Source organism: Strongylocentrotus purpuratus, unplaced genomic scaffold (assembly GCF_000002235.5).
Source record: "Strongylocentrotus purpuratus isolate Spur 01 unplaced genomic scaffold, Spur_5.0 spur5_scaffold_8, whole genome shotgun sequence".
Taxonomy (NCBI): Eukaryota; Metazoa; Echinodermata; class Echinoidea; order Camarodonta; family Strongylocentrotidae; genus Strongylocentrotus; species Strongylocentrotus purpuratus.
Window position 1 is genome coordinate 3,248,144 of NW_022145614.1, and position 12,408 is coordinate 3,260,551.

General features: G+C 37.2%; 1 protein-coding gene across 1 annotated transcript; it reads right to left on the reverse strand.

Moving 5' to 3' along the window:
• Window positions 1-1,251: 1,251 nt before the first annotated feature.
• LOC586372 (hydroxyacid oxidase 1) lies at window positions 1,252-9,543 on the reverse strand. The gene is made up of 9 exons (XM_786156.5): window positions 9,298-9,543; window positions 7,794-7,983; window positions 6,821-6,972; window positions 6,260-6,524; window positions 5,239-5,411; window positions 4,555-4,646; window positions 3,894-4,055; window positions 3,259-3,328; window positions 1,252-2,996 (listed from the first exon to the last, which is right to left on the reverse strand). The coding sequence occupies exons 2-9, from the start codon at window positions 7,931-7,933 to the stop codon at window positions 2,923-2,925; spliced, it is 1,128 nt and encodes a 375-aa protein (XP_791249.3). The 5' UTR covers window positions 7,934-7,983; window positions 9,298-9,543; the 3' UTR covers window positions 1,252-2,922.
• Between the last annotated feature and the right edge of the window lie 2,865 nt (window positions 9,544-12,408).

The following is a 12,408-nucleotide window of genomic DNA, read 5'->3' on the forward strand; positions in this document are numbered from 1 at the left end:
TGTACAACTTATATAGGCCCTAGCGCAATTCCTGTCTGAAGACATAATATTCACACTTTACTTTAATTACATAAAATGCCCTAGCTTTAAATCCGGCGGCCGTTATCATCCTACCGGTACCCATTACTTCATCTGGGTCGAGTGTGGCAAATGTAGATTAATGTCTTGCCAAAGAACATTAGTGCCGCTGCGGCGGGACTCGAACCGCGGACATTGTGATCGACAGTCCAGTGACATATCCACTCCACCACGACACATCAACCTCGAAACACAAAGTAATGCTTAAAATAATGTAGGAGCACTTCGTTGGGGGTAGTGATGTGATTGGTCGGAGAAATCTTAAATCATTGTGTAAATTATTGTTTGATTTATGTTCGTGTATATTTGTAGACGACCGTTGGATTCGCCTTTGCCCTGGTATAATTGTGTCATGTACATGTAATTGTATTTGTGCATGACTGATGAGATCACTTTAACAGGATTATCTAATTGGAAATCATTGGATAAATACAAGTCCACACAACGCCATTGATAAAATCACAGGACAAAAATGTATACCAGCGAATTATTGGTTTCATTTGCACTCTATCATTGACATATTTCAGAGTAGTTATCTATTCGCAAATAGCATTTGTTTGACTTAAGATGTTGACCGAAATATTATCAGAGTCGCGATGATAAATTGAAAAGAATGATAATCACACCACATATGTGGTGAGATAGGAGTGGAGGAGATTGCCGCCGTGGAGGAATGGGGATTTTTATCTTATTTTATGAGGGGGTGGGGGTGTCTATTAGGTTACTCTCCTCTCACATACGTTGGGAAAATAAGACATAAACTTAACTCCCGAGCTCCTGGAGACAGACTTCAAGAGAAGCTCAAAATTTGACGATACAAAGCAAATTTTCTCGACACTATTTTGTGAAAAATTCAGGCACCAAAGAGAATATCTTGAATTTGTAATCAGTCTTCTAACTTTTTACCATCTAAGACACACCGTCAATTTCCAAGTCTATACTTTAAAAGTTGGTTTTAACGCAGAGGGCGATATATACTTCTGGCCACTAACACCATACGGGTTTGTGTCAATTTTCAGAATTTCCGGAATTTTCGGGTTTTATTCTTTCTTTTTTTTAAGGGGGGGGGGGGGTCATTTGAATTTCCGATGCGTGGTCGACTAAGTAAACCTCTGTATTTAGACCACCACGGTGCACCGTACCAAAGTGGGAGGGGGGGAGGTTCTTTCTATCATTCTGGCTCTGATGAACGTTGTTGATTACTTTGTTTTATTCTTCATATTACACAAATCACGAGTAGATATATCACGACGAATAGATTATCTTCAAAATTTTACGAATAGTTATCAAAATCATTGCTGTCATTGTATTATTTTATTCGGTGGTATAATAATATTTCACGCATCACATAGATTTTTTATTCTTTGGTCGCCAAACTCATCTCATTTTATATCGGAGAAAACAAATCAGGCGCAATAAAAAAAAAAAGCGCCATCTATTGAAATGTACAGACATAACTATATTAACAACACGCCTTCTTATCAATTTATAATCATAATATACAATTTATTTTACAATTTCCACACAACTGCGCCAGGAGTGTCATTTTCGACAAAATGTTCACTGTTATTATAATCATATTGATTTAAAGAAAATTGCCTGAGAAGTATAAGGTTCGGATCATTTTTGCGAACGTGATATTGCATGATACTCTCACAAACATAGAAAAATAGATGAGCAAAATAAAACATTATTTCCGTTATTGACATTGATACTGTCAATAGAAGAGGAACACAAAGCACGTGACTTCTGACATAGGCCTTCTGCTAACATTATTTTAATATGTTACTTTGAATTATAAATTGATAGACCAAAGATCGCTGTTAAAACAGTCATGTTTTAATTTGTCTTTATTTGAATAATTTGATGATTTGCATTGATCCTCTAAGGAGACTTAACAGAAGTATCTGTACTTTGACATACAATAGAGATGTAAGTAAACAAGTCTTTTTACACGTTCTCGTTGAGTAAAATAATGAGAATTATCAAGGCCATGTATCCATCTGTGGATATTTAATTGGATTTCATTTATTCATTTCTCTTCATGGTCTTTTCCAAAGTTAAAAACTAATTACAACTTAATAATGATAATAAACAATTCATATAACGAATACAATCATCAACGTAAAATACTTACATTGTAATACTAACATAAAATAATCACGAAGAAGGATAGCCACAAAAGCTATCCTAGAAGGTGTGGCAAATTCTTTATACAGCTTGATAATTTCATATACAAAAATGGTGTTGGGGGATCGGATTGAAAAAGATGTATGAGAAGATGACAGGAGGAGATGGTAAATGGAGTAAAAATGTGATAGCTGTGCTGAAGAGATAAAGAGAATTAGGCAGAAGGAAGAATGAGGCGTGAAAGATTCGGGAGAGATCCTATCTTCCTCTTTTCTCTTCTTTTTCTCCCAATGTCTTCCTTCTTCTTCCCCCTCCCCATTTAAGCCATTTAATTATAGGGGCACAAGCTGTACTACCCAGTAGGACATCACTGCAGATAGGAATGAATCGGGTGCCCCTGATCCCCCTTGAAACATTCACTATGTTGAAGACTGTGATTGTAGACTTATGCATTTACCTTGTTAGGCTCCTTGAGCATCTCTTGGGGTGGATATGTGCACATTATAAATGTTGTTATTATTATTATATTATTATTGTTATTATAGTTTTCAAGGCTCTTTTTGACAATCCCTGATATGCCATTTATCCCCTTATCATCCGTCATATCACTTCACTTTATTATTGAGCAGTTTAACAGGAATATTCGGGGGGGGGGGTCTCCGTATGTACCAGTCGGAGGTGGCTTTATCGAAACATGCAGGAAGATCCTTGACGTTAAAGTTTTGCATTGTGATAGTAAGATTCGTGAACTACCATTGAAGACTTGATGTCACTCAATTTGGAGCAACCTGAACAAACGATAAAACAAAAATAAGATGAGCGTAATATTATGTGTAAACTGATATTTTAGCTGGATATTTACGTCAACTTAATAACATAATGTAGGTGTAGGCTATCAAGCTGTATTTTTAATATCTAGCCTTCGTCGTACTAACAACAAATTAAGTGATTTATAACACGTATAACTCAGCGACAAGTAGCTCTTGCAATGTCACCGCCAATTTCCAATTCGTAAAATATTCCACCACACGATATAATTATTATGCCTACCTGATAATGCCATGGCAAGGCTCAACTCCTGTCTTAGGATTTCTAAGACCTGCGCAGCACCTTCCTCGCCCTACGAATAAAAACAAAAAAAGATTAAAAAACATAAAAACACCGTGCAAGCGTCAAAAGTCAATTACGAATCGAAAATGTGATTATCGTAGCGAATTGTCTAGCAAGCAACAACGTTTGAAGACCATGCAGTTAGTTCAAGGCTGCGTTTTATCGTCGGGCTCTTGTCATGAACAATCTAATTTAAACATACGTAACTTTTTTTGCTTTCGAGCACGCCGATATAATACAAAGCTGTACACTAATACTAAAAACGATTTGAGGTGGTACATGTACATGTATGTTGCTGTTCATACCATGTCCGCTGTCCTAGTGTGAATAAGATAATTATGCACAGGCTGAGGCAAACACGATTCAAGCAACATGTTTTACTAAAACTGACCGAATGGGGAATACAGCCTATTTCAGAGTCAGAACGTCCATGAGGGCAAGAGTTGACATGATTGAATCTGTACACATAAAAATGCACTCTTGACATAATTGACTGATTGTTGACAAATTTTGCCATTGTACTTACTTTGCCTTTGACTCTGACTTTGACTTACACACCTACAACACTGACTTACATTACAAGCAAGCCCCCACAGGGCAGGCCGACCAATGAAGACAGCTCTGGCACCCATGGCTAATGCCTTGAAGACATCGGTTCCTCTCCTTACTCCTCCATCCATGTACACCTCTACAGGATACCCACGCACAGCCTCTACTACCTCAGATAGAGCATCGATCTGCGAAAAAAGGGACCATAATCGTTGACTAACTTGTAGGAGATATTCTCTCATTTTGAAAGTATTCAGAACATTGACATGTACAAAGATTCTTGCAGACGGACAGTCCATGAACAACACCCTACTAGGAGATCGACAGTTTACGAAACCAACAAAACAAAGAAATGATGTCGGTCTCGAGGGTTGTCTGCCAAGGGCGAAATCGGTCTATTGCGTCGTCGACCTGGTGAAGCCAATTATCAACGTGCATTAATATCATAATGGGCTGTCGATCTAGTGAACACTCGGTAGAACTGTCAGAATGCCAACGAGACTGATATTGGCTCGTGTTTTATCGGTCTTGTGGGCCGTCGATCTCATGTTCTGTACCCGTAAGCACATCGTCAATAAAAAAACATGATTCTTCTTGTTGACTTCATGACGACATTCAAGTTATATCGAGTTATATTTGTAGATTTTGACAAATAATCTATTAACAAGAGAAAAGAAGGGTTTTTACCGGTGCTGGTAAGTAATCGAGTTGCCTCCCTCCGTGAGCTGAAACTAGAATTCCATCCACACCGCCTTCAGCCAACATTCTCGCTGACTCTCCTGTAAAAACAAATTAACCAAAACAAAGTTAAGAATTCTAGAAGATTTGAAACAACTGTCAAATGGAGGTCCATAATTGTCATCAAAATATAAGCATAAATTACGATTAGAGAAGTCGGTGCGATTAATCCGGTTTTTATCTCAACGAAGAATAAATTGCTTATTGGAATTAATTTAGATATAATCTTGAATGATGGCTTGTACATTCAAATTCAAATACGGATTTTGGAATTTTGGAATGGTAACAGTCTTAATTAAGACATGAGCGTACAATGGGAAAGTTAAAGGCCCACTGCACTACTGGTAGCTACTTGCTCCCTCTATATAACAAACAATGCCTAATCGGTGACCATTGATCCCCCATGATCCTCTTTTTCTTATGTTAACTGAGAGCTGAGTTGATGAGATAACCACCTGTCCAGTGACCTTGCAGAGCGGTCTAATCCCTCCTGTAAACTACGGCAGATAAGCTTTAAGATAGCTGAGTAATAATGGGCACATTGTTAGCAGCGAATTTGTCGCATGTTAACAGCTCAGTTCATGAATCTATATTTCTCTATTCACAAAGTGTCCCGAAGTTTTCGGTTCTGACCTGTTAATACTCCTTTAGCGATGATAGGAAGTTTGGTGAGAGTCTTTATCCACTTAACATCTTCAATGGTTGGCGAGTCAGAGACCTGACTAACAAAATATTTGATGAGGAGTGGTTCTTTCTTCTTAGCTTCTACAACCTCGGGGATATGAGGAATATCAAAATTGGATGCCCTGGTAAAATAAGAGAGCAAGAGAAAGTGGGATTTCGTATCAAATCAGACTTATTATTTTGAACATATTTGCAGCAGTCCCGCCAAGAGTCAAGGGTGAGGGGGTAGGGCGTCGAGTCATCTTCGGGCAGGAGTGAGGGAGGGGTAGGCAAACTAACAATTCACTGCTCGATCAAAGTAATAAGGGAAGATCAGGAGAAGAAAAAAATCTCATAGAAAGGCTTGGTTTATAGACCTACATTGACCTACGTACAACGCAATTCTTGCATAAATTTAGGAATAAACACAACTCTGAGAATCAGATGCAACGCCGTTCTTACAGGATGAAAGCTATGTTCGCATTTAACATAGCTGCATCCATTCGTGTCGGAGACAAAGTGTCCAATTCTACGCTACGCTCTCACATGTTAGTATTCTCATCACATTCTCTTTGACCCTTGTACACGGCCCCTTCCCCAATCGCAACATCTCCAAGATAATGCTGCTTTGCCAGTGCCATTGTTTACAAAATGGATCATGGGATCTTGTGTTGCGTCAATCCTAGTTGGCTTTTGACTGACATTCTCTCACATGAATTTTAAACTTTATAATGACATATAACGATTTATAATCATAATTTTCGATCAACTGAATTCTGTAAAATACTGTATTATGTTATTATTATTCAACACTTCATGCAAAACACGGACAATATCGCTCTTCATAATTCCGTGCAAAACATTGCCATCACATTTTTTCACTTTGGTAAAGTATAATGCTCGAATCATACGAATCCATTATTTTAGGTGCATGTAATTAGATCATGTGATGTTAGAATAAAGATTCGAATCATGCAGTAATGATTCTTACCTCACAAATCTGTCGTCTAAAACGTCATACATTCGTCTTCGAGCTGTCCTTACATGATTACCCAGCTTTGGTGAGTCCATCGTCATGATTAACCCTTTGAACCCACACCGTTCTGCTTCTCGGATTAAATGCTTGGTGACGTCACGATTCTTAAGAATGTAGATATTCATCCAGAAGAGTCCAGATGGAGCAGCGTCAGCGACATCGGCCATAGTCGTACTCGACATCGAGCTCAAACACATTAAAGTACCACATTTTTCAGCGGCTGCAAGTAAGCAAACATGTAACATGATTGTATATTATAAACAGTGGATAGACGTTTTTTTTATTTCATCCACGATTGATGTTTTAATGAATGAAAAAGTTTGGACAATTTAATGCAAAAGGTGTAGGCCTAGATAAAGCAGGTCAACAAGTTAACAAAATAATCATAAAGAAACAATGAAATTTGCCGACATGTACTTAGGCTGTCATAATTTATATGCTTACAAAATCTCCATCTCTTTGACGAGTCCTACTCGCCCCTCCCCGGTTATTACGCTAATTGACTATCTTCTATACCTCTAGCTGTTTCTTTCTCTCCTTCTGGTATGGCTAGTTTATGGAATGCCGACGGTGATAGACAGACAGGAAAGCTGATTGGTTGACCCTGGATGGTAGTAGAAAGGTCCCGGATGGACACATCACGTAGGATTCTGGGACGCAGACGATATCTGAATTCAGGTGAAGAAAAAAAGGTGAAGAAAAAAAAAGAAGAAATGAAAGCGATGGAAGCAGCGATTATTTTGAGCACATTCTACATATTTTGATAAGAGCCCTTTATGGTAACAGTAATGAGCTTTTCGTCTTGGGAAGAAGAAACCATTAGAAACAAAATCATATTTGCCATGCATTCTGTTTGTAATGTACATGTAACATAATCGCAACTCAGCTAGGGGGCAATTTCAAAACCCTTTTGTAAGTCCATCACACTATTCATGAAATGATTCATTATCTAAATGAAATATTGTCTAATTAAATTTGCCGAAGAACTTTACTTGATTTGAAATCTTTAAACAATTTTTGTAATCTACGCGTATACGCTTGTAAAAATTAAATTTAAATTGGTTTTGATGTAAATGTAGAATAAATAAACTTCAACAAAGTTGATACATTTTTATACTCACAACCTCAAGAACACCCCATAAATTAATAATAATAAAAACGGTGCTTATAAAGCGTTTTACACCGAAGTCTCTAAGCGCCAAGCAAGCAAAATGCAATGACAAACAATTACATATATTAAACAAAACAAAAACATTACAAAATCATAAACCAACAAAATGACAATACATATGAAATATACATCAATGTGAATGGAGTAAATTAATCATCAAAAGCAATTTTGAATGAATGTTAGGACAAACTTTTGAATTGGTTGACAGTCTGACAGTTTTCTACATGTAAAGGTAGATTGTTCCAAAATTCAGCAACACCTAGCCTTCGGTCTAAACATATCTTTTCCTGATGATAATGTTCATAACATTTGACCAACCTTTTGAATGCCAGCCGACTATCTCGTAGCGTTACCTCTTCATCAGCACCTGTTGCGTAATAATCAACAAACCAGGAGGGGATTTTGGTCTGGCCCTCCTTCTCAAAGTCATCTAAGCAAATATACTTCTCCGATGCCATCTTGATATTATCACGATTTCAAACAAGTCTGGTTTTCATAACGTTGTGCACTGAAAAGATGATTAAATGAAATAATATAGAGTTCTTGTGCTACAGTAATCATAGACACACAGCACATAATGTGTCGTCACAATGTCGGCTATCAGAGGGTAGATGCGTAGCTTATTAATATTAGTTACACTCTCATGTTGATTACTGTTTTCCTTTGTTTAAAAAAGAAATTGGAACAATCCTATTTGTCTGGATTGTAACCAATAGATTTTTAATATGAATTCTGAATTTGATTTTAGACTCATAGACGAGGGCGGGGTACATGCAGATGATCCGAGGGGTAGGCTGGCTGGCTATAGGCTGGCATATTCGCGCTATAATTCCCACCCATCCCTTTTCTTCTTCTTCCTGTTGTTTTTCTTCTTTTTTTCTCTTTCTTCTTCTTCTTCTTCTTCTTCTTCTTCTTCTTCTTCTTCTTCTTCTTCTTCTTTTCTTCCTCTTCCTCTTCTCTCTCTCTCTCTCTCTCTCTCGTCGTAGAGATGTACATGTAGCGAATGAATACAGAGGGCTGTTGGGTTGAGCCCTGACGCGGCACTCATATTCCTTCCCACTCAATTCCAAAAAAAAAAGTGATGGACCTGGGGGATAACGAATGTATTTATGATATGCCGATTCTCCCCAGTGCGTGGAGATGGTGCACACAATTTGCGAGTTCAATCATAATTGAAATAGAATATGTAAAGACATTTTTTTTTCGTATCAAGGAATATTTGTGCCAGGCTCGAGGCTATCATACGAATTTAAACAATATTTCTCCGTCTGTTAGCGACAGTAAGCGCCACATATGGCACAGTCATGTTCTTTTCCCTCCGTTGTTATAGTACTTTATCCGCAAGATGGCGCTAAAGTAGTCTTGTCTCCCCAATCCATACACCATGTATGTACACTACATACTGTTTACTTCCAGGCCAGCACCATAGCCTTATGGCCACGAGCATCGGGTTATCTGGTGAGCCTTATACCACGAAACGCATTGCGATATTCATGGACCTAGTAGGTCCATGCGATATTACATCTCCCATGTTTACAAAATGTGACATAGAACAAAGAATAGCAAATACGCACGCGTTCACGAGGGCCTACCCATACAATACGCCTCCCACAAATGCACTCTGTTCCGACAACATCGAATAACGTACTGCATATACTTACCATGGAACTCCTTCAAGCAACTTAGGAAAGTTCTCTCGATATCAATGAAAGCTGCATTGAGTGTAAAATTGGCGTACAGATTATTGGATTGAAGCACAAACAGACATTCCCAAGCACCAGTCGTAGTCATACAGTGATGTATATATACTTGAAGTACTAACCTGACCTGGTGAACTAGAACTCGTAGTCTGTACAGCTATGGAATAAAAGGAAGCCTGAATACATGTCTATTCTTCACATGGAGTGATACAGTTTGACGTAATATACTTCTGTGGACTGTGGTGTCAGGTGTATTGACAATTGACAACGAACATGTACTTCTATCAGACATTACCCATGCACCTCCTGTACAAAGTTCAGTCACAATGATTAAAGATTACAGTTATTGCCAGTGTGCTTCGTTTACTCTGGACTAATTTGAGACAAGAAAAAAAAGGGTATTCTTGTTCAATATTCCTTGATATCCATGGCTAGCTATAATACAAGTTTTTCATATTCACGAATCGGGTTTCATTATCGTTTCCTCTGCCCCTCCCCCTCTTTGACTCTCTCTGGCTCTCTCTCTCTCTCTCTCTCTCTCTCTCTCTCTCTCTCTGTCTGCCTGTCTCTCTATTCTCTCTGACTTTCTCTCTCTCTCTCACTTTCTCTCTGACTCTCTTTGTCTTTGTACTTATTTCTTTCCTCCCACTTTATTTTCTCTCCTGCATGTCTTAATTACATTCGTTACTATCGATGACCCTAAACCTTGCCAGGAATCGTCCTGGCATAGCAACAAGACAATGTGTATAGCCTGCATTGTGACTATTGAATTAAGATTCTTGTGTATATAGTAACAGGTGAATGGAATACTAGTGTAGTTTGTCACGAGGGTCTTAGGGTAGAAGTGTAGTAAAAAATGTGTTCGTGAAATGTTAATTAAAAGTTTTTGTCTGTCTTAATGGGTTAGCAGCAACAGCGTATCAACGGTCAAAAAACACCACACCCCCCCCCCCCCCATACGATAAAAGAGGGAATATTAAACAATTTATTGATGCACTAAAATTGTCCCTGTACCCTGTACTATAATTTGTTTAAACCTAGTAGTATCTGACGTGCTCAGGTTTCCTTTCCGCTCAGGTTCGAGAAGTGTGGAATGTTATCATAGTTATCCAATATATGAATCATCGAAGATAATTAGGGAAGAAACGGTGCACTTCTCTACTTGCATGTAGATGGAAAAGGAAAGAGAATACAGAGAGAGAGAGAGAGAGAGAGAGAGAGAGTGAGAAAGAGAGAGAGAGAGAGAGAGAGTGAGAAAGAGAGAGAGAGTGAGAAAGAGAGAGAGAGAGAGATAGAGAGAGAGAAAACAAGAAACAAAGCAAACGAGTTAGTAAAGGATGAGAGAAAGAAATTTTTAAAAACGATTTAAATTTGATGTAAGCCAGAGGCATTGGGCCTACGTATTTGTTTTACTTCGTTATAGTGTGAATTATCCGTTGGGTCATTTATATCAGTGCTATGTAGTGCTGGTCATCCTGTATTGATACTTTATTCATCTAATTTTGTCTTGGATATATAAGGAGCCAAATAATCCACTGATATAGTCAAAGTCCATCGTTTATGTGGTCCATTCAAGTTAATGGACATTAAAAGGAGTTAAGCTCAAAGTAAAATGCATTAAACAAATATAGGAAAAATATTTGATTTATGAAGTAAAATTATTAGCTCAATTCCATAGCTTTCTGAGGAAATGCTTCCTTTATCTGTATAGAACACAAACACTTATATATACCAACTAATGAAGTTTATTAAATATGATATGAAGCTCAGGGTAAGAGTCGTGTCTTTTTTAACTTAAATCCAGTTTCAAGTTGTAAGTTATATACCTTGTGAACCTATTTGCTAGATAAGTATCTATACTTTTGTTATCCCTCCCCTTCATTTGATTGTACATGTATCATTTATACACTTTTATTTCATGTTTTGTGGAAATCAATTGAATTCTAATTCAATTCAGTTGAGGCACCCCTTCCCCCAATACTGTAAGTATTATGGAAGCATGATAATAATACATGAGATAAACAACATGTAGTTATCGTTATCTGAGGAGGAAATTGAGGGATATAAGGATGTAAATGACATAAAATGGGGAATTTAGTTGATAAATACTTGTGTTGATGCACTTCATGAATGTGTAACTCGGTTAAAAGGTTGCGTGGTCACGCTGTATTTAACACATAAGGAAGAAGACAAAATGGCGGTAGATATGGCAAGGGCCCCCGGACCTAAACGAGTCTGTTTCCCCCTCAGAGAGTGAGCTCGTCCGGCTGTAAATGGCAATAAAGATGTCATTCTCGACACTTAATAACTAGATGGCATGTAACTTACTATCATTAATTGTAAGAAACATTATTAACGAGACTAGGAAATCTCATACAATATGCTTGTTTCCCTGTTGACTTTTCAGAACGAAGGGGAAACACGAAACAGACTGTAAGGAATTCACGGGATATAAATCGCTCGTAAATGTCTGGTATTGTTAGTTCTGTCAGACTAACGAAAGCGTTGATGTCAATTCTTTGATAGATTTCGTGATGGAATTATGACGTAAATGACCTGAACTTTATATCTAATAAGGAAATGTATTCAAACAATTATTCTTTGTGCAAAATAATTTTACTTATTTATGCAAAAAGTAAGGAAACCAATAAATTGTTTCGCAAATCTATAAAACCTTCAAAACATAGACAAAGAATACTTCAGTAAAACAAAAAGGAAATAGACAATAAAAATTATTTTGGCACAAAGAAAGTTGGATAACAAAAGAAACAAATTTGATTGCCTGCCTCCAGGAAAAGGCATTCAGAATCGCAATTATCGCTCGTAATAATTTCAATCATATGTTGACCTTCCAAGCATATTCGACATAAAATATATTTAAGCAGATGTGACAGCTTTAACAAAAAAAGGAAGAGTTTTCATTTTGTACGTCCCTATTGACCATTTTGTTTATTAGAAGGATACACTTAAGATAATTAGAAACAGAAAAGAGACAAGTGCGAAAGACGAAATATAGTAATATAGTTAGATTACAGAATTTTGTTTGTTAAAGCTGTCTCCTCTATAGTTTAGACGATTAAAGGGAAAATGCTTTCTGAAAGATTATTATTTATAAACAAATCTTTTAGGAAGATCACCTTTAAAGAAAATCAAAAAGAATATTCACATCTTCTCATAAAATCATCTATTTTCTTATAAATTATGACGACATTTATTTCGCCTAATGAAATAAT

Excerpts from the sequence above, each read along its gene's own strand:
- LOC586372 (XM_786156.5), bottom strand. The coding sequence starts at position 7,933 with ATGGCATCGGAGAAGTATATTTGCTTAGATGACTTTGAGAAGGAGGGC. Across the intron at positions 5,412-6,259 it reads TTAGACGACAGATTTGTGAG|GGCATCCAATTTTGATATTC; the intron begins GTAAGAATCATT and ends TTATTTTACCAG. Across the intron at positions 4,647-5,238 it reads CGCTAAAGGAGTATTAACAG|GAGAGTCAGCGAGAATGTTG; the intron begins GTCAGAACCGAA and ends TTGTTTTTACAG.